At 43.1% G+C, this 20,123-nt stretch overlaps 1 protein-coding gene across 1 annotated transcript in view; it reads left to right on the top strand.

Annotated features, from left to right (window-relative positions):
* The window catches only part of DOK5 (docking protein 5), a 112,997-nt gene extending 96,164 nt beyond the window's left edge, over window positions 1–16,833 (top strand). The window contains exons 3-9 of the mRNA XM_009893497.1: window positions 4,148–4,262; window positions 4,363–4,482; window positions 5,236–5,425; window positions 6,794–6,929; window positions 13,440–13,502; window positions 13,727–13,847; window positions 16,766–16,833. Coding sequence (XP_009891799.1) covers window positions 4,148–4,262; window positions 4,363–4,482; window positions 5,236–5,425; window positions 6,794–6,929; window positions 13,440–13,502; window positions 13,727–13,847; window positions 16,766–16,833 — 813 coding nt within the window. The remainder of the gene's footprint in view (window positions 1–4,147; window positions 4,263–4,362; window positions 4,483–5,235; window positions 5,426–6,793; window positions 6,930–13,439; window positions 13,503–13,726; window positions 13,848–16,765) is intronic.
* Window positions 16,834–20,123: the final 3,290 nt, after the last annotated feature.

Consider the following 20,123-nt stretch of genomic DNA (forward strand, 5'->3'; position numbering starts at 1 on the left):
TCGGAAGAGTAAAAGTGAGAAAAAACTCATGGGTTGAGATGAAGACAGTTTAATGGGTAGAGCAAGAGCCACACACCCAAGCAAAGCAAAACAAGGAATTCATTCACCACTTCCCACGGGCAGGCGGGTGTTCAGCCATCCCCAGGACACGGGTCCTCCATCACAGGTAATGGTTACTTGGGAAGACAAATGCCGTCACTCTGAACATCACCCTTTCCTTCTTCCCTCAGCTTTATATACTGAGCATGACGTTATATGGTATGGAATATCCTTTGGACCCAGTTGGGGTCAGCTGTCCCGGCTGTGTCTCCTCCCAACTCCTTGTGCTGGTGGGATGTTGTGAGGAGCAGAAATGGCCTTGACTGCTTCGCAACGGCCAACACCATCGGTGTGCTAGCAACGCTATTTCACATCCCAAGTCCAAAACAGCACTACACCGGCTGCTAGTAAGAAAGTTAACTCTATCCCAGCTGAAACCATGACAGCGGGGCGTAAGGTAATTCCTGGGAACACCTGACGTACTGCACACTGCTGCAGTGTGTGGGCTTATATTGGGTCCCTGTCCTGTCCCTCCTCCCTTTTCCCAGCATATAGCACTTGGAGGTAGAGCCAAAGTGATGAGGAGAGGGGTTATGATAGAGCTCTATAAACACATTAAAAAAGAAACTGTTTGAAAGGACACTGTAGAGAGGTTGGTGCTGGTCTCTTCTCACAGATAATTAATGACAGAACAAGAGGGAATGGCTTCAAGCTCCAACAGGGTAGATTTAGACTGAACATTAGGAAAGAATTTTTCACAGAAAGAGTGGTCGGGCATTGGAATAGGCTGCCCAGGGAGGTGGTTGAGTCACCATCCCTGGATGTGTTTAAGAGCCGTTTAGATGTGGTGTTGGGGGATATGGTGTAGGGGAGAACTTTGTAGAGTAGGGTAGATGGTTGGACTCGCTGATCCCAAGGGTCTCTTCCAACCTAGACAATTCTATGATTGTATGAGGTTAAGTGACACAGCCACCATGCTTCCGGATACCTTGAGTTTTGCACAACTCCGTTATGGTCCACTGAAGTGATGGCAGCATAAAGTGGCTGCCCTCACCTGGGGACAGCAGAAGTGAGATTGCTGTGCTGGGCCATAGGATGGAAGAGGAGCTGCTGTGTAACTTTTGGTGAAACTCTTCTTGACTGGGAGACCGAAAGAAAGAAATTTCTTGGTTGTAAGGCATGTCCATGGCTTCTGTCCTGTGTGCTGGGTAGATCTTGTTGGAATGACCAACTGCTTCTGATGCGAATCCCTAGACTGGAGGGAGAATGCAGTTATCTGAGGTATTGGCAGGAGCAAAACTCAATCCCCACGGCTGGGTTCAGACAGGATGCGGTCCTAGAGCTGCAAGGTGGATATGACATACAAGCAACACTGTGCAAGGCTGGAAGCCTTTGTGTGGGTGGGGTGAGCTGGAGACTGGAGTGCGGAGACTGGAAAGTACAGGATGTCTCTAGTAGTACAGAAATGAGAGGAAATGGGTGATGGATACTCTGTGCCAGGGATGCAGAGGCTGCAGGAGCTCACGTAGGGAGATGCGACAGTAGTTGCAGCTTGTAGCCCTAATGAGAATAAAACATGACAACTTGGGGGGTAAAATGTGATCTTATGGATGGTGGGAGTGGTGAAGGTAAGATGTGCAAGGTTGGAGTCATAGTAAAAGAAACAGTGATCAAAGCAAATGTTTTAGTCTTGTCCTTCTCGCATTCCCAGAAGCGTTATGAACATCTGCTCCCATCTGGCCCGGAGGTGCATGACTCAGTCTGAACGCAGGGTCATTAGTGATACTGTTGGGGTGGTTGTTTGTTTTTCCTTTCCCATCCCTGTGCAGTAGCTCGCAGCTTCCCACATGCTCGAGTGTCCTTCACCTCCCTCGCTAGGATGGAGGGTGTCTCCCTGCCAGGGGCTGAGGCGACACGAGCTGCCTGTCAGCAGGGGCTGAGTGGGGGCATGGGCAGCAGCCGAGCGGTTGGAACTGCCGAGCCTCTGACCTGCTGAAAGTGCTTTTGGCTCCTGAGCCAGGGTGGGGAGGCGGTGTGCTGTTCCCTGCCTCGTATAAACCTTTCATGTTCTCACCGAGCCCTGTCACAGCATCCTCAGGATTCATCGCGCTAGAGACAATTACTGGGATATGCAGCAGTAGGAGTGTGACACGCCTGATTTTAAGAAATGAGCTTTCCATTAGGACAAATCCTAGATAGCTAAATGATTCATTACCAAAATGTATGGCTACGTTCTGCTTCTGCTAACTTTGGTGCTCGTAGGTACAAAACTTCATTAGCACATTCACTTGCAGAAAATATGAATGTGCTCAGTGTAAATGTCAGGGTGGTTGCTGTCCTGAATGAAAACATCTAGCGCTTTTTTTCCTCTTGCATTTGAATCCTTTCTTGGCATACGAGAAAAATATATGAGTCGAACTTGGCAGCTGGCAATTTGTGCTTGACCTGTCATGTGCTGAGCATGATGGGAATAGGTTATGACAGATTTGTCATACTTGATGTTGAGTTTGTCGGTGTCTTGTTAGCACTGGGGGATGTGCTTCCATCACAGGATTTCCTGGAAGAGTGAAAAATGCTCATGCAAAATGAAGTGCAATTAGGAAGTCTCAGTTTTGACACTTCTCAAAATCCTAAACCTGGAGGCTATAAAAACCTGAGTTCTAAATTTGGCAGCTATCAAGTTTGGTGAGTTCCCCATGGGATGTTCCTTCCATTATTCCTTCTGCTACTACCCATAGAGTGAGTTTCTGGACGTTGGATGTGTTGCTTGTTTTTATTTTGGGGTGACATTGCTAAAAAAATGTTCCTTCCATTTGCAATAAGATTACCTTTTCAGGGGTCTTGCTTGAAAATGTGGTTTGGGCTGTCTGATCTCCCCTGCTGGAAGGGAATGGGCAATAAATTGACTCCCAGAAGAAAGTGACTTAGGGTGAAGGGAGAGAGAGGCAGTGGGTGTGCTGGTGAACCCAAGATGCTCAAGAGGAGCAGTTTCTGTTGCTGGAGCCTACAACACTGATAATTCTTTATACTTCCTGAGTCTTATCTGTAAGACAATTACTGCATTTCTTAGTTTACAGTTGACACAGTTTGATATGAGGCTATCCCCCAGGATTGATGAGACCAAAGTAGTAAAGATGTGTTGTACAGCTTTGGGAACATTACTGTTAAATTCCCCTTCTTTCTCTCTCTCTAACCCCTACCATGTAAAAGAATCAGTGAAATGTTTTCTGATAGTGAATATTTAAATATAACTTCCTGATTCCCTGTCTGGGTGTTAACCTTTATATTAAAAGGAATTCAAATAATGAAGAATTCCTCCTCAGTCAAATTTAGGAGTGTTACTTATGGTTGTGAGGGTGAAAAGTGGATGTTAGAAATATGGAGCAACTGTAGTATGTATTTACTAAAGCTGTATACAAGGTAACAGATGCATGTTTATTTTTTTGGTGTGAAAGCCATTTCTCCAATCAGTTTTTGGCAGCCAAGCAACAGAAATCTGTGTTTACAAGTCTGTGAATCTTTAAAGCTAAAAAGCTTTCTAATAGCTAAAACTGTGATTTAATTTTTTTTTTTTAAGTGAACTATTCTAACAAATCCTCAACTTTCCATCAAAAAATAATTAAGAGAGCAGCTTTTCGCCATTCTTACAGCTTTGTCCTCCACGATGAGATCTGTACTGGAACTGGACTTGCTCCTGCAAATGGGTGAATCTTTTAGATTTTTATCTTCACCTCTCTTTGCTTCTGCTACATCAGGTTGGTCTTTCTCATGTCCTTCATGTAAATATTTCTCCAACTGGAGTGAGCTTTGATTCTACCCCCTCTTGGCTAAAATCCTGTTTGGATGGTGTTGCACTGAAGCTCACGTACAGACAAGAGAGAACTGGAGGACGTGGCTGCTTCATCACCCAGGGTCTTCAAGTTGATTGTCTAAGGTCATTCATGTCAAGGCTGCATTTCTTAAAGAGCAATCATAGGCATGTTCATGCTTTCTCTCCTTTTCTCTGTCCTTTGCAACATGACATAATTCTTTTCTCTCCTTCTCCAGTCAATAATGGATATATAACTTTTCAAGCTCCTAATTAAAACTCCAAATTGTGCTTTTCCAGGTCACAGAGCTCAATAATGTGAAGAATATATTGCGAATGCCAAAAAGCACAAAGAAGCATGCTGTTGGGATTTATTTTAGTGATGACACCTCCAAAACCTTTGCTTGTGAGTCAGGTGGGTAAAATGGCAACGCACGTTAGAAAGCATGAGAGCATTAATTGTGAAATCATAAATGTATTATACCTACACACAGATTTTCTGGGCATTTATACAGAACTTGAGGCAGATGAGTGGTGCAAGGTGCTGCAGATGGAGTGCCTTGGAACACGAATTAATGACATTAGCCTTGGAGAGCCTGACTTGTTGGCATCTGGAGTAGAGAGGGAGCAGAGTGGTAGGTACATAAATGTTACCTTTTAAATCTTTATTTGCATTATTTTAAAGTCTTTTGGACTGTGCACGTGAATATCAGAAATAAAGTGGTGCAAAATTGTTTTTCCAAGCCCTCCTCCCTGTTTTGGGGGGAGGGGTTTGTTTGTCTGGGGTTTATTTTTGGCTTTTGCTTTTTTAAATTGCTACCAGAGGTAATAAGTAAAGTAACTAGAATTATTTTGGAATAGCACTTTTCTTTCTCAGACAAGTTAGCTGCTCTTGGAGATGGGGACTATCTTTTGTTGTGTGTTTTCTTGTATGATGCCTGTACAACGGTTTCACTCTGTGACTGAGGCTCTTTGGCAGCACTGTAAAGCAAATAATAAATAATAGTAATTGCATGCAAAACCTGAGCCCACGGCTACTTCACTTTCATAAGCAAATTAACTAATTACATGCACAAATGCAATTGCAATGTATTTATTCATGCACACAATTTTATTAATTGTTTGCAAATATCAGGATTATGATGGTGCAGTTCTCTTCTGTATCTGAATGCACACACAAATGTTTGACACCCTTTGAGTGCAGCATTCTGACTGCCCAAAACACAGAGTTTATTGAATTACTGGAAGGAATTGAATTTTTGGTTTTGAATTAATTGTTCTAAGTGGAAATGAGATCTTGTAATAGAGGTGGAAAATAGGAAATTCCTTTAATGACTTGCACATTTAATGAGCAGGGATTTTAGACTAACCTTTTGTTTTTCTCCCAGAGAGATTCAATGTGTATTTGATGCCATCCCCTAATTTAGATGTGCATGGGGAATGTACCTTGCAGATAACATTTGAGAATATCTGTCTTTGGGACATCCAGAATCCCAGAGTAAAACTCATCTCTTGGCCATTAAGTGCCCTCCGACGCTACGGGCGGGACCCATCTTGGTTCACGTTTGAAGCGGGGAGGTAGGTGTGTGTGTTCGCTGTACTGCGTTGCTTTCCTCCGTGGTGCTGGGTGGTGCTCTGGACCACTTCGAAGGTTGTTGAAGGAGATGAAAGCGTATCTTCAGACAGTGGCTAGTCTGTACCCTCTGCTAAAAAATAATAATAAAAAAAGGAAACAAATATAAAAACAAATAAAAACCCTCTTAATCCCGTGTTGCAGCTTGAATGGAAGCAGTTGCCAAATAAAAGTGCCTGAGGATGGGGGTGGGAGAGCTGAGGCATCCCAGGGGACCGCAGGGTGGAGGCTGACAGCATCGTGTATTACTGTATAGGATTGTTCTTAAATAAAGGTGTATACAAGGCAGAGAATTGGATGGACAGAACTGGGCAGAAGGGGTGAACATCATTGCAGAATTTGCACAAGGTGGGCCTTTGGGCACAGGGTTATGGGTTCTGTACCAGGAGTGGAGTTTGAAGTTGAGAGCAGCGAGTGCCAAGTTGTTTCCCAAAAACAACCTAAAGTTATGGAGAAGGGACTCCTGTTTTCCATTGATTATGTTCCTGTTTTCCATCTGTTGGACAAACGGCTTTATAAGAAGTTTTAATGCAATTCCTTGTTTTAGAGATGTTGTTCTGTATTGCTTCCTGCAGCTCAGCCTTAATGAGCTGGTGTTTGCGTGGCTGAAGTTGGAACACTTATTTATTGAACTAAACTATCAAATCCTTTCTAAGGGATATGGAGGCATTATTTTAGATAAGCACATTAAAGAATTACAATAGTAAAACAGAAACAGATCATACAATTAACTTGCCTGGAAAGGGAAGAGGCATTTAAATGTCCATCCTCCATATTACTGCAGAATTCAGTTCTCGGGGGGGCTGGGGTGGGGGATACATTTTTATTTAGCTGATCATGCATTAGCCATGATAAGACAATGCAATTGAGATGCTGAGGATATGTATTTATTGTTTCCAGTAGAAGACAAAACCCTGCAAAACTCATTACGGGCAGTGTTAAAAGTCTGAACGGGGAAGACAAATTAATCCTACCTGGCACAGATTCTAAATAGGGTCTAAATATTAAAAATCTGGGTCTTGCGCATGAACTCTCTAGAGCTTAAGCACTTGTGATAGATCAGTGGTACTTAGCTGAGTCCCCGTTTCGTAAGAGCAATACAAATATGGGCTAAAATAGTAAGATTGGACCAGGGCTGGTAAGACCCATATGCAAAGACTTTTAGATAACTTCGTTCCATATTTCAACACCTTTTGTTTTCTTACTGCTTGTGCGATAGTGCTTTTAGAGCGGCAGGGTAAAATTTTTCTTGTTGATGGTAATCTGTAAACTGAAATCTCACACTTGGATCCCATCTGTTCTTGCTTTGGCAGGATGTGTGACACAGGAGAAGGACTATTCATATTTCAGACCAGAGATGGGGAAGCGATCTATCAGAAGGTGCACTCGGCTGCTTTGGCCATAGCAGAACAACACGAGCGCTTGTTGCAGAGTGTGAAAAATTCAATGGTACGGCTGCTCATTATGCTTGTTATTTCGCACTGGGCAACAATGAACAGTATGTTTCTTCGATGCGATTTTTAAGTTTTGATTCACAGATAGTAAGCGGTCTGATTATTGCTTTTAATAAATTCTGTTTGATTTTAATATTTAGGACAGTATACATAACTGGTGTTCCTTGCCAAGTATCAAAGCAGGGAAACTTACAGTCCTTGATTTTTGTGTTTGCAAAGCTATCAATAAGTGTGAATTAATATGGAGATGATAAGCTTCTGTCAGTGCACATTCTCATTAGGTTCATTTGATTAATCAGCATCATGAGCTTGTTTGGAAGCATTTCTCATCAATCTATTTGCAAAATGTTGTGGCTCATGCTCAGTTTTCCATTTGCTAATTGATGTCTACACTCCAAGGCGGATTTGGAAAGAGTCATATGGTTCAGATTAAACTATGGGGGAGGACTGGATGTTTGTCTGATCTCTCAGTGGATGTCTGTTTTCCACAAGTGCTTTTTGTGTCTAAAACTTATTTTATGATGCAGGTGACCAGTGGGAAATATAGAAGTGTAAGATGCAAAACTAGCATTGAGAACAGATAGTGTGGCATCTCCAAAAGCATTATGTCTAAGAAAGGCAGTTTTATGGCACTTGCAGCTAATGTGGTTCAGGATCTTACTAACTTTAATTTTTTTTTTTTTTTTTTTGGTCATGAAACCTGTGGAGTGAAAAGGGATGTTCTGTTTATCCCATCTCACAATTGGTCGGTGTACCCCAAGACTCACAGGTTGACTTTGACAGTAAAATTAGTATCCTGAAGATAACAAGCTTTCTGGAATGTGTAAAATGCCCAGAATGGACAGCTGCGGAAGAGCCTGGCTATGAAAGCTATCTCCATCCCAGGCAGTAGTAATTGGTTTAATTGTTGCAGTAATCTGCAACAAGACTTGGGTTTTTCTCTTATTGTAAACAAAAGCACTGCTGTTATCCCCAGCCATGTCTAATCCTTTCAGTAATTCTACTAACATCTTAGTTTCAGAGATAAGTTGTAGTGATGAATTATCCCAGTATGAACTGGATGACCCAGCTGGGATGAAACAGAAAGTGCCATTACTACTTGTGGAAACTTAAGAAGAGAACGGGGTTGAGGGAATGGGGAAGTGAACAAATTGTCTTAAGTACTTGTATTTCTTTTGTTCTTCCACTTTTTTGCACTTGAGACAGAATGGAAGCCAAATGCATGATGGGAAAGTTATTTCTCTTAATAACAGTCCAAGGAGGTGGAGCAAATGAGGAGAGGAGGATCAACAGGGAACTTTTTCCAAATGTCCTGACCAGTCTTGCAGACTGGATAACTGATTGCTTCAGCCGAGCATGCCGGCAGATGGGTAACTCTGTCATTTGTAGAGCAGGTAGGATAACCGAAATGGGAAAATGAGGAAAATTCAAGTCTATTCCTAGGCGGTGTGGGTCATGCAATGTCTTTACTTTCAACAGGAAAGATACTAGTTAGTGTTACGTATAATTTTTTATATATATCTCACACTATATGTAGTGTGACATACCAGTTTTCAGTTGATGCTACTCTGCTAACTTCTAGCTGGTGTCATTACAATGTAATTTACTTCTCTAAAGCCCGTGGGAGAGCGCTGTGTCTGAGAGGATGAAGTACTAACTTGGAGCCTTTCTTGTGACAGCCTCTGCCCTGTGTCCATTTAGACCACATGCTTTTCCCAGCGCTTCCAGGTTCACTGGGAAGAGCTTGACACTTTGCTTGCTTTCTTTCAAAACTGTTAGAAATAGCACGCGAACTCTGCAGCCAGCTGCACTGATATTTTTTCCCTTTCCCAGTAAAGTATCATTTAACACCATCTTTGCTGGTTTTGACCTTTGTTTAAAACAAAAAACGTTATAGTTCTAGTTAGCAAAGGGAGTTTTTGTTGAAAAATATCCAAAATTATCTAAGTTGAGACAGATGGGTAGATGATACAAGTACTCAACAGTAACTAAATTAAGCAGATTAAAATTAAGCTCGGCTAAGTCAGCATAACTAGCTAATATTCGTAGCCCACCAGGCTCAAAAGCGATTGAGTAACCTGTTCAGAGCACTTCATTTTCAAAAAACAGGAATAAGTTCCATAACAATAGTGAATAGACTTACGGGCAATTTCATATTTGGTGATTTTACATTTGCATAATAGCATCTTTAATAGATGATGTCTGATGCTGTGCTGTAAAATTTCCATCTTACAAGTGCCAATAGACTCAACAGATGCACAGTTGCTATAGATTTCAATAGAGAGCAGCTGCACAACCTCTAAAAGCTTTTCCATGAACACTGTGTCCAACCGCAACCCCTAAATCTAATTTTATAGACCTTAGAGTGCTAAGTGGGGGATAAGAACATATTCCTGGCGAACTGAAAGTCTCGTAATTTAGTAGTGGATTATAATTGTTTCAGATGAGTCTGTATGCCCCTGAATATGAGTTTCATAGAAATGTTGTCTGGTTCCGAAATAGTAAGACCGGTGGCTTCTCTGCGGTTCAAGGATAGTCAGATTTAGAAGTTTAGGCAGAGACTTATGATACCAGTGTAGAACTCAGGTGACTTATTTTGCTGATTACAAAATATTTGTAAAGTACATCTTCAGATTGATTGATTTCACCTGTATTTTTCTTCTGCTTTTGAACGCTTCAACAGGGAGTTCATTTGAGATGCTCGCACTTCGTGCTAGGCTGTCTATATCGGTTCTGTCTCCAAGGATTATTTACCCTGGGTGAATTTTCATATTAGTAAAGCTTGAGCTATTATTTACAGAAAGCATAACTAAAAGTAGAAAGTAGGATATACTGATGGTGAGAAATTAAGTCTACACAGAATGTCTTCTGTTTGCTCCTGTAATCCTGACCAGTGCTACATCAGTGATGTGATTATGCAAGACGGAGGCGAAGATGGTATTAAGCTACCTGAGGGCTCCTGGAGCCTGTGCAAAAAAAACCCAACCAGGGAGTTGAATGTCCCATGCTCATAGAGTGAAATAAAGCTGCCAAGTACTGTTGAGAATGTGGGCTATAATGTGTCTGTCACCTCCCTAGCAGTCGCTCTTTTTGTACTACAGTATGTTGGTTTGGTTCGTGACTGTAGCTGGCTCTGGCTCTAGAAATGCATGTGGAAAATTGATGCGATAGTGTTCCCTCAGCTGGGAACCTCACCCTGACGCTTTCTGTTAATGTGCTGTTGCTTTCTGGTGAGGTCTGAGCATGTGCTGACCAGAGCCTGTGACGCTTTCACAAGGGGGTTTCATTTATTTTCCTTTTCAGTGAATTCAAAGATCTCTCCCTTTTCTCTTTTAAAGGGAAGAAGAGCTGGCTTTTCTTATTGATGCGTGAAGCCATTCTGGTCATTTGGTAACTCATCTCATCCAACTGTTTCTTTCCTTTTACTTTTGCATTGCCAGACAATGGAAAGAAAATATCTATTCAAGTTATATTTTCATAAGTATTTGGTTGCCATAAAAACTGAAAGGAGTAGTGCTGTGACTTGACTGCTGTCATTTATGCCTCCTCTCGGTTCAGGTTGCTTGAAAAAAGACATTACAACTTGACATCTCGCTAAAGTAATAACAGTGAACTTACCAGTTTTGGCAGCTAAAGCTCAGTGCTTCATAGAAAGATATTTTCAGCCAGTTTACCGGCAGCCTTCCCTGACTCTTCTTCCCCTCTCAGGAGCTCCCGAGTGCGCTTGGCACTTGATCCATCTGATGTGTGAGTGCATCTGCCCAGCTGGAGCCTGCTATTATTTCTGGCCAGTTCCTCAGAGATTCATAATTAAGAGGGGAAATGGTGCTCACTAACTTCTGACATACAAGAAGAATATTGAGTATTAGTGTAAGATGGATAGTAGTCAAAATCGCAGCGATATGTTAGTGTCCTTTAATTTCTGAAGTTGTTTTTATTAGTTTACCATTCTGTAGTTTTGCTGTAATGAATTTAACAAATGTTTCTTAAGCAATTATCATTCTAATTGATTTTGATCGATTACAGAAATTTACTTCACTAGGAAGAATATCTCCTCAAAACCACAGTGAGCGCAGTCTTCTCCAATTGGAGATCCCAAGATGAAGGTTTACCTTGTGCAAGTTGTTCTGCAGAATCTTTGAAAATTGCGTAGTCCAGCCTGAGGAAACCAACCAAACCTAAAAATCTTAAATAATTTTTCTTTTCTATCCTTTTGGAGCACAGCTAGCTTGAGAGACTGTTGGGGCGAGGTTTTTTGGGGGTCGTGTTTTTTGGTTGGTTTTTTGTTTGGTTGGTTTGGTGGGGTTTTCTTTTTTTTAGCAGACAGTGGATTTGCCTCTAATACAAGTTTTGCTGATTGTTAAGGTGGGATCCAAGAAAGAAAATACTTAATCTTTCCTCCATGAACCCCCAGGACTCCTGGGAAGCAGCCGTACCCTGTGTTTGACCCCGAGCTGTGCGTTAGCCCAACCAACCTCCTTAGCGCAGCTCTGTACATCTCCCACCCGGGTGACAGGCGGCGGCACAGCGGGTCCCCAGCTGCCCTCGGCACTGCCTGCCGATGGCTCCCAGTGCTGCTTCTCCATCCCCTTCCCCTGCGGATCTCTCGGAGCCACCGGAGCTGCGGGGTGACTTTGTGTTGTCCCTTACCACTTCTCACATCTTTGCTGCTTCTTGGGTTTAAGTGTGACTTAACATAACTCGATCCCTGCCGCGTCTGCAGGGACCTGCGCTTGAACTGCCCCGGGGATCCCGGTCTCCTTTCAGGTTTCCGCATTCTCCACCTCCCTTGGGCAGAAGAGAGCGAGAGGCTACAGATGAGGTGCCCTCCGGTTAACAGATTATTTGTTGTGTTAGCGATATTTGGAGTCGCGTTTCCCGCCCGGCGCTCTGCTCGCAGCCTTTGCTCACGCGTGTGCCGGCATATCCGTTCTGGCGGGGTTTGACCTGCGAACGGTGCCGGCTGCTTCCGCAGCATAAGGGCAGGTCATTAGCAAGTTATTCCTACTCTTTCTGTTGTCACAGAGATGCAGTAGGTTAATTATGAGAATGAAATCAATCATCATTAAAGCTGCCTTTGCTCGCGGTGCGAGGTGTTTTGATGAAACACTGCGTATTAAGGACATAACGTGCTAATTCTTATCTCCAGCTGTGGGGTTTTTGAATTTTTTTCCCTTGCTGATTGAGTTCAGGAGGGGCACCCCTTCTGGTCCTTCTCTGTGTCTTTATCTAATCTTTCTCTAGCTGTGTCCCTGTTTTTCTCCCAAGACAGCCTGTTGGGTTTTTGCACTCCTCCTAAGAGCCAAACTGTTGCTCAAACTGCCGTAGCTTGCTGTCCGACTCACCAATAAATGGAACCACTGAAAAAAGTATCTCCAGCCAGGAAATGCCATCGTCACATTGCTCTGCTAATTTTTATCCCTGGGAAAAGATGCATCGTTGTTTGTTTCCATGGTGCTGAGATGTGTGTGGTGACACTGCAGAGGGTGGTGGGGCGTTAGTGAGGGAGCTGTGATAAATACGCTGTAGGATGTAGGTGGAACGTTGCACGGTGCGGTGATTCACATCCAGCTGATGCGGAGGTGGGTATTTTAAGAGCAGGACTTGACCTGGGGTTTGTTTTGTTTTGTTTTACCTTCATAGCACAGGCACAATGTCCACTGTACAGAGAGGAGGTTGGAGGTAGATGGCACCTCTAATTCACTTGGAAATGGGTCTTTTCAGATACAGCCAGTCCTCACCTCTTTTCTGTGCTTGTTTTGCCTGTTTGGTTTTGCTCCAAAATATACCGATCTTCTAAAAGGTTCTTTCATCACAGGTTTTGTGAAACTAAAATGTAAAAGCTTGCCTTTCTGTAAAAGCTATCTTTATAAATTAGAAAAGTCAAGTGCAGTCTCGGTGTGTTTGAACTGATGTTTTCCTGAGCTTTGGGAGAATTTTAGCTGTACTGTGGAGCTTATGATAAAATCCAATTATTTTTATCAGCTTGCACATACATCTTATTAAGTTCATGGGAAAAAAAGTACTGTAAAGTAGTCAGTTCTCATATGTTTTTGTGTCAGGCACAGCATAACTAACGAGGGGCTGTGATTATGCAAGAAAATGTAGCTGAAGGCCCCGTATGGAGGGGGCAGTGTGAGATGGGGCTTCCAGCAATGCAATGCAGCCCACATGCTCTCCTCTCCCCATACCTGGACGTGCTGTTCGTTCAGGAATTTAGCTGAAGGATGCCGTTATCTCCTGTGTTGAACTCCTGTGCCATCCAGCTGGTGCGTGCCTCAGCTGTAGGAGAGGGGAGATGAACCGCAAATGCTTCAAAACGAACAAGAACAACTTGTCTTCACCCGTGTGAAACATCTCCAGTCAGGTTCTTGGTGTGCTGAGGCTGTATTTAGCTTTGGGAAGTTGCTTGCGTAGCTGGGGAGACCCTCAGATGGCTTTGCCACTAACGGGGAAGCGTACTGAGGCTTTCCTGTGTTCCACTGACCCCCAGTTTCTGTTTCAGCTGCTTGAGTTAAAACTCCCCTCCGGGGAAGCAGTGCTAGCCCAGGACCGGGGGAGCACCAAGGTGAGCTCTGGTGTGCAACAGCAGCGTGGCCTCCTAACCCGGGTGGTGTGTGCTCGTGGAGACTGACCCCCGAGAGTTGCCTCTGCTCGGGTAGGGTGGGCAGAGGGAGGGAGAGGCTGTGCTGGCAGTATTGTTAGAAGTCCGTGCAGCCGGTGGTCGTGCTGTTCTCGGAGGGTTTGCAATAAACACGACTGTCTCCTTCACATCAGTTTACTGCTTTGCAGCTTCAGATGAAAATGAGCGAGCGAGCCGTGTCCCTCAGCACCATGGTGCCCTTGCCCCGCAGTGCCTACTGGCAGCACATCACGCGACAGCACAGCACTGGCCAGCTCTACGGTCTGCAAGGTAAGGGGCTGGGGTGGAAAGAGTCCCTGCACAAATCAGATCAGGAAAACATTGAATCATTTTGGTATCTGCCCATTTCACTGAAGGTTGATGTCTGGTCTAAGCCGGTTGCCACTGCTGTCTGGTTGATGGAGAGAAGGGCCCATCTCACCTTAATATGGACACCTTGGCAGACGGGTTGTCATCAGGAGGTGCTCTTCTTACTTCTCATTGGAGAGCGATCCATCATATGACAAGTTTTCTGACCATTTTTTTTTGGTAAACAAGGAGAAATTACTGTTACAGGATGACCAGTTATCAAGGTTGCCCAATCCTTCCTGCTACCAAACTCTTTTAATGGCACCTGCTTTTTTTGCCAGACTTACAACCGTTTGGCTCCCCTCTCCTTTGGATGGCTGCCTCATGCTAAGAATGATGCCGTCTTCATTATTCATTTTGTGTACTTGCTAACATTCAACCTAAACAGCTGCATCCTCCAAACCAGCCGAATTAGGGAAAATAAAAGGAAATGGCCACAATACGTAGTTCTAGAAAACTGTTGCTTGAGCAGCTGCAATGCTGCCACCGTGCACTGCGGTGTGGCCTGATGATGGACAGGTGTCTTCTCCAAATCCCCTCCTTGCTGTCAGCCCAAGGGGCAGCACAGCTCAGCCCCCTCCTCCCTGAGAACCTCCCCAGGCTGCGGAGAGGGAGGAACGGCTCCCCGGGGAGGTCTCTGCACCCAGTTGTCCCTCCGTGGTCACCAAGGGACATCTAGTGGTTACTGAGTGCAGGGATGGGGAGGAGGAAAGGAAGCCCACCACACCTGCAGGGCGCACGGATGGCTAACAGCAGTGCTGACGTGAGCCGTCTCTGCCCCAGTATTTCGGAGCATGTTTCAACACTAAACTTTAATCTCCTGAGATAAAACGAAAACTGCATTCCCTGTCACACACTGTTGATGCTTTGTGCCAGTTTCTCCAGAGGCACCTCTGGAGCAGGAGCTGACGGTGCTTAGTACCGCTGAGGAGGTGGTCCAAAGTCAGCATCTTGTGGTCACGTTTATTTTTAGAATTGAAAAAACCCCAAAGAAACAACACCCCATTTGTATTTCAAAACGCCCTCTTCCACTCTAAGCCACGTGGGCTGGCGGAGTTAGTGTTTGCACAGAAGTTGTTATTGATGAGTTGTGAAGTCAGGATCAGGGTGTTCCTCAGAAAAGCCAGAAGAAAACAGACTGAACACTTAATAGAAGTGTGACAGCCTGGAGCATTAAATGGAAGGAGCCAATACCTGCTGTAACTTTATTTTCACAATGTATGCAATGAAGGCTGAGCTTAATTAAACATTTGGATGATAAAGATGGACTGAAGCAGTTTCCTTTCACTGTGAGGGTGTTAGGAAGTGAAGCTCAGCGTGGTCATCAGGCTACGGGTTGTTTCTGTGTCATCGCTGAAGGTCAGGGCTGGCGTGTGCTGCACCAAGGGGCAGCCCTGCCCCACGTGCCCCATCCTGCTGCCAAAAAACCCCACAGGTAAACCTGCGTGTAGCAGAGAACCTCAGGAGCTAGCAGGGCTTTCTGGTACTAACATGGAGATATCATTTACCAACATCAAGCATTCAGAAATCACTAGACAGATATTTTAAAACATTCTGCTTTGGAAAACTTTTTGAGTCTCATTTTTTTTTGGTTTCGTTTCTTTTTTTCCTTCTCTCAGATACTAGGGGTTTCTCAAGGAATAATGAATGATATTTATTTTACTTTTTTTTAATAAAGCAGGAGATTGTAGAGGTTAGCACCTCTAGAACACAGACTATCACAAGCTGTGATTAAAAATTACAAGCGCTGGCAGCCCTGACATAGATAGCTGTATTCCAGTCTGATCCTCAGCGAATTTTTCAGCAAACCATAAAATCTAATATTTTTCCTTTTTCCTTTTTTCAACACTAGAGGGGGCAGGCAGCACATAAAAAGCCCCAGCTAAACCCGGCAAATGTTCCAGAGGCGGGATGAATAATAAAAGCAGCGCTTACATGCCTGTTGAAATTTGTTCAATAAATTAGGGCATGGGAAGATGACCTGCTGGTGGCAGCCTGTGGCACATGAGAACAAGACTGCTTGCAGCATTCTGACACGATCAGTGGATTGGGCGTACTGTGCCTTACTATAGCATCCTTTATTAAAACAATAATTCAGCATTCAGTTGACACAAGATAAATAGACTGTATGGGTACAAACCACTCGTTTCATATTTAGAAAAATAGCTTGCTTGTTAAACTGGAAAAAAAAAGGATCCTAGGATATTGTCGTCATGAGAATGGGGTAAAAGTCTTTATAAAACAGGTAAGGCATGCAGCCAGCGTTGTAATTAGCAACGACACTGAAGTCCTTGTCTTGTTCAGCAGTCAGGGCTACTACTTCAGTGGTAACCCCAAGCACCTCTAATTAGATTAGGCTGCCAAAATCTTGAAATGCTTCAATTACTATTGGAAAAAGAAATGTGAAATAATTGTTACACTGAGTTGTATAGTTCCCTATGTGTGAAGCAGTGTTTCACTCACTCAACGGTAGAGGCACCTGAAACCTTGTATGCAAAAACTTTCTTCCACCGAAGTTGGAAGTTATGATTTCTGAACTGGCTCTTGTCCTCTTTTCTAATGTACAGAAAAGAACTGATGCTAATATTGTGAGCTAAAGTGCATTTTTCATTTAAAATACAAACTCAAAATTTTAAAAAAATTTATTTGCTTCATACAACTTTCAGTTCTTAAGGAACTGGGAAAGCAAATCTGAGTGGAGTAGCAGATGAAGCGGGGATAGGTTTAATTGAAAGGCTGTAATTTGTAATTCATGTAGTCCTTTATAAAATGCTGAATAAGGTGCCTGTGTCTTACTCAGTGTTGTTCTGTTTTTTTTTTTTGCATCGGACTTGCTGAAGATGTTTCCAGCCCAGTGAAGCTTCATCGCACAGACACTTTTCCAACCTACAGGTCAGACCATCGGTAAAGGACTGTAAAGAACTTTACAAACTCTTTGTCTTCTGATAAACTGCCCCAGTGGATGCCAGCGATGATGATAAACAAGCATGGAAAAATGGAAGAGTTCAGGTTGGATGACAAATTCTTGCAATACAAAGTTTTTTATAAACTTTGCGAAAAGTTAAAACTATTCTGTAGATACTGGGGAGGGCAACAAAATCAACAAACCCTCCAGTGTTTCTTTTATATCTTACAGCTGGACAGAGAAGAAATCACTCCCTAAATATTTCCAAATGTTTTTGTATGATAGGTATGTTGTAAATATATGAAACTTCCCTGTTGTAGTGTGGTTCCATTTTGTCTCTTACAGCTGTGTGTTTACTGATGTCAGCCCTGTCATCCTTGTTTGTTGTAATGCATATCTTTAGTTATTTACATTATTGTTCAGCCTAATCCTTGACCTTTGAAATGTGGCCAGTTTTAAGCAGCTATTGGATACAATTTTTCCTGTTTGAAGCCTGAAGAAGACTTGATTGATTTCTTTTGAAAGCACCCTCTCTATCTTCTATTTCCTGTATTTATTTCCATCTCTGTAAATGTTTAAAATAAAAAACAAAAATCCCACTTAATTTGTGGTACAGTGCTTTTTGTTATCACTGTCGGCGTCACGAACAGAGCTGGTGTGGAGCCACTAGGAGACGAGAAGGGAGGGTGGAGGGGGACGGTGGTTTGCTTTGGGTGCCCCTTCCACATCTAAAGCAGCACAACCCCTCGTCAGGTGTCGTAGTGAAGCGGAGTAGTAGATTCAATAGGAATCTCACAATGCCACAAGCTATTTTTCTGTTTTGTGACAGCATCCATGTTATGCGCTACTTCTATAGATTGGCACCAGCATCTCAAGTTAACAGCACACAGACTTTTCAGAAACAGCATGGTTGACTCCTGTGTGCTATGCCAAATGGTCAGAAATGTGTAACAGCTGTAGACAGAAAGCTATGATTATCCTGAATGCAAGTGAAGCACTGCCTTTAGTGAGGTGTAGTTAAATCACGTTGTTAACAAGCTCTGAGTAAGAATGCCTTGTCAGGCTACAAGTCAGACTGATCATCTCTAACCATGTAATTCCTGCTCAAGGAAGGAAGGAAATGCCTGCTTCAGAAGCTGAAGGACCAGGTCTTATTTTGATTGTGCCAGTGGGGAATATGCTCTCTGCGTATTTCTAATTGAAAAAATACGGGATACAATTCTAATGATGATTGCATTTATCTAGGCAACATATAATGTTAGCAGCTAATTTTTCAGCAGATATCCTGGAAGAAAAGTAAAAGTATGCAATGGCCACAGTAGGTTTGTAGAGAATGAGCTACATTTCTTCACGTTTGTAGAGAGTGAGATAGCACAGGCTAATTTTCTCATACGACAGAGGTAGTGGTCTTAAGGTTTGAGTAAAAGTAGCAGATATCTTAAGCTTGGCTTTTAATTCTAAATATGAAGTTTCCAAGCAGACTCAGAGGACATGATGTTGATCACGACCCACATGATGCCTAGAAGTAGATTTCAAAACAGCTCTCAGTTTCGGTGAGGTGTACTCCGAGATGCTGTCTGCGCTGAGTGCTGGAGGAGGATATCCAGAGTGGCGCGTGGTTCTGTGTCTGCTGCCAGTCCTGGTTAATCACTTGGACAAAGCAGTAGGGAGTGTGCTTATTAAAACTGCAGATCTATAAAATGGGAAGGAAGGACACAGGCATACAAGATTAGAATACAAAATGATCTGGACAAATTGAAGAAATGCAATAGGGACAAATGCTTCTAAGCAAGGCTAATTGACTACACAAATACGTAACGGGAAGAGAAGCGAGACAGCAGCCCTTTAGGAGGGGATGTAAGGGTTATAGCAGATTACAAGTGGAACAGGAGGCAACAGGGCCACGTTGCTGCTAAACAGCTAAACGTCATAAGGGAATGTAAAGGCATTTCACTTTCAAGACAGCTGAAGTAATTCTGCTCTGCTTAAGGCTGGCAAGGTCTCATCTGGAGTCCCGTATGGTGGCCGATCCCAAGCTAACGTGCTCAGCTCCTACAGATAGCTGCGCCCTGTTACAGTGCTGACACGTCGGGAGAGTCCAGCTCTTGAATTGCACTCCATGCTGTATAATGTCTGTACCTTCCTTTATTAAACAGACTTTCTCTGCAGGAATAAGGAAGGATCAGATGTTTCCAAGTCAGTTCAGCCTTTCTGTTTGTTTCGGTGTCCTGAAGTAACCAGTCACTCCAGTAAGATCTGTTTTTTAACTGATTTGGGCTTAGGATCTGTGTGTCAGTTTAATAAACGCATTATCAATTGTGAAGTAAAAAACTGGGAAAATGGATGTCGGGTTTCTACATCCAAAAGGATTGTACCAACAGAACTGGAGGTGAGAGGGGCTTTCAGGGAAGCAAACCAATGAGCGTGGTGAAGGTAAATGTGTTTCTGAAGGGAAAAAATCAATATGCCATCATTGTTTAAGATACACCATAGTACAAAGATAAGCTTAATTTATTGTAAATAAGTATTATGTTCACTTTATTTCAAAGCTGAACTGCTAACATAAATAAGTGATTGAAAGGCATGTTATGACTAATAGTTCTTTATCTTTCAGGTTTACTTCTGCTAATGTATTCCCTTTAGAGCTGATGGCATCTGTTGTTTTATCATGGATATGACAGTTCAGTAAATGCTTTTATTCACCTTTCACTCATGCAATGATTGATATGGTAAGACTATCTGTGGTTGAACAGTCCAATTACAAAGAAGCCAAATAAAGCCACTCTAACGTTGGCCTTTAAATGAAGGGTCATTAAATCAACTAGCTCCGATACTATTCTTTCAGTGAAATTGTCTGCAAAGGATGGAAATAAGGCCTAAGAGTGAGTTTGCTTTGAATTACTGCGTGTGTATGACACAATATCAAGAAGTTGCTTTGTTTTAATTTATGGCACCAACTAATTAAGTCACTTAATCTTTGCACCATTGCTGACTTGCTTAGTTAGCAAGGTCATCAGCTGATGGCAGTGAAAGGATTTGCTACTCCTATAGTTACTGGCGTTATGGCGAAGGAAAGGTCTTCACTGTATTTGGAGCTGGGGTCTTTAGACTGTGCAGGGGTCTGCGTGTGTACAGCATCGATATGGTGATGCCATTTTGTGTGGCAGCTGGGTGCTGGTGGTACCTGGTACGCCAGCGAAGACAGATGCAGAACTGGGGTGGAAATTCTGCAGGTACCTGAGCTACACTCTGTCTGAAGAGACGTACTTCAGAAAATATGCTGCAGGAGTTAC

This window comes from Charadrius vociferus, unplaced genomic scaffold (assembly GCF_000708025.1).
Source record: "Charadrius vociferus isolate BGI_N301 unplaced genomic scaffold, ASM70802v2 scaffold259, whole genome shotgun sequence".
In the NCBI taxonomy this organism is placed as follows: Eukaryota; Metazoa; Chordata; class Aves; order Charadriiformes; family Charadriidae; genus Charadrius; species Charadrius vociferus.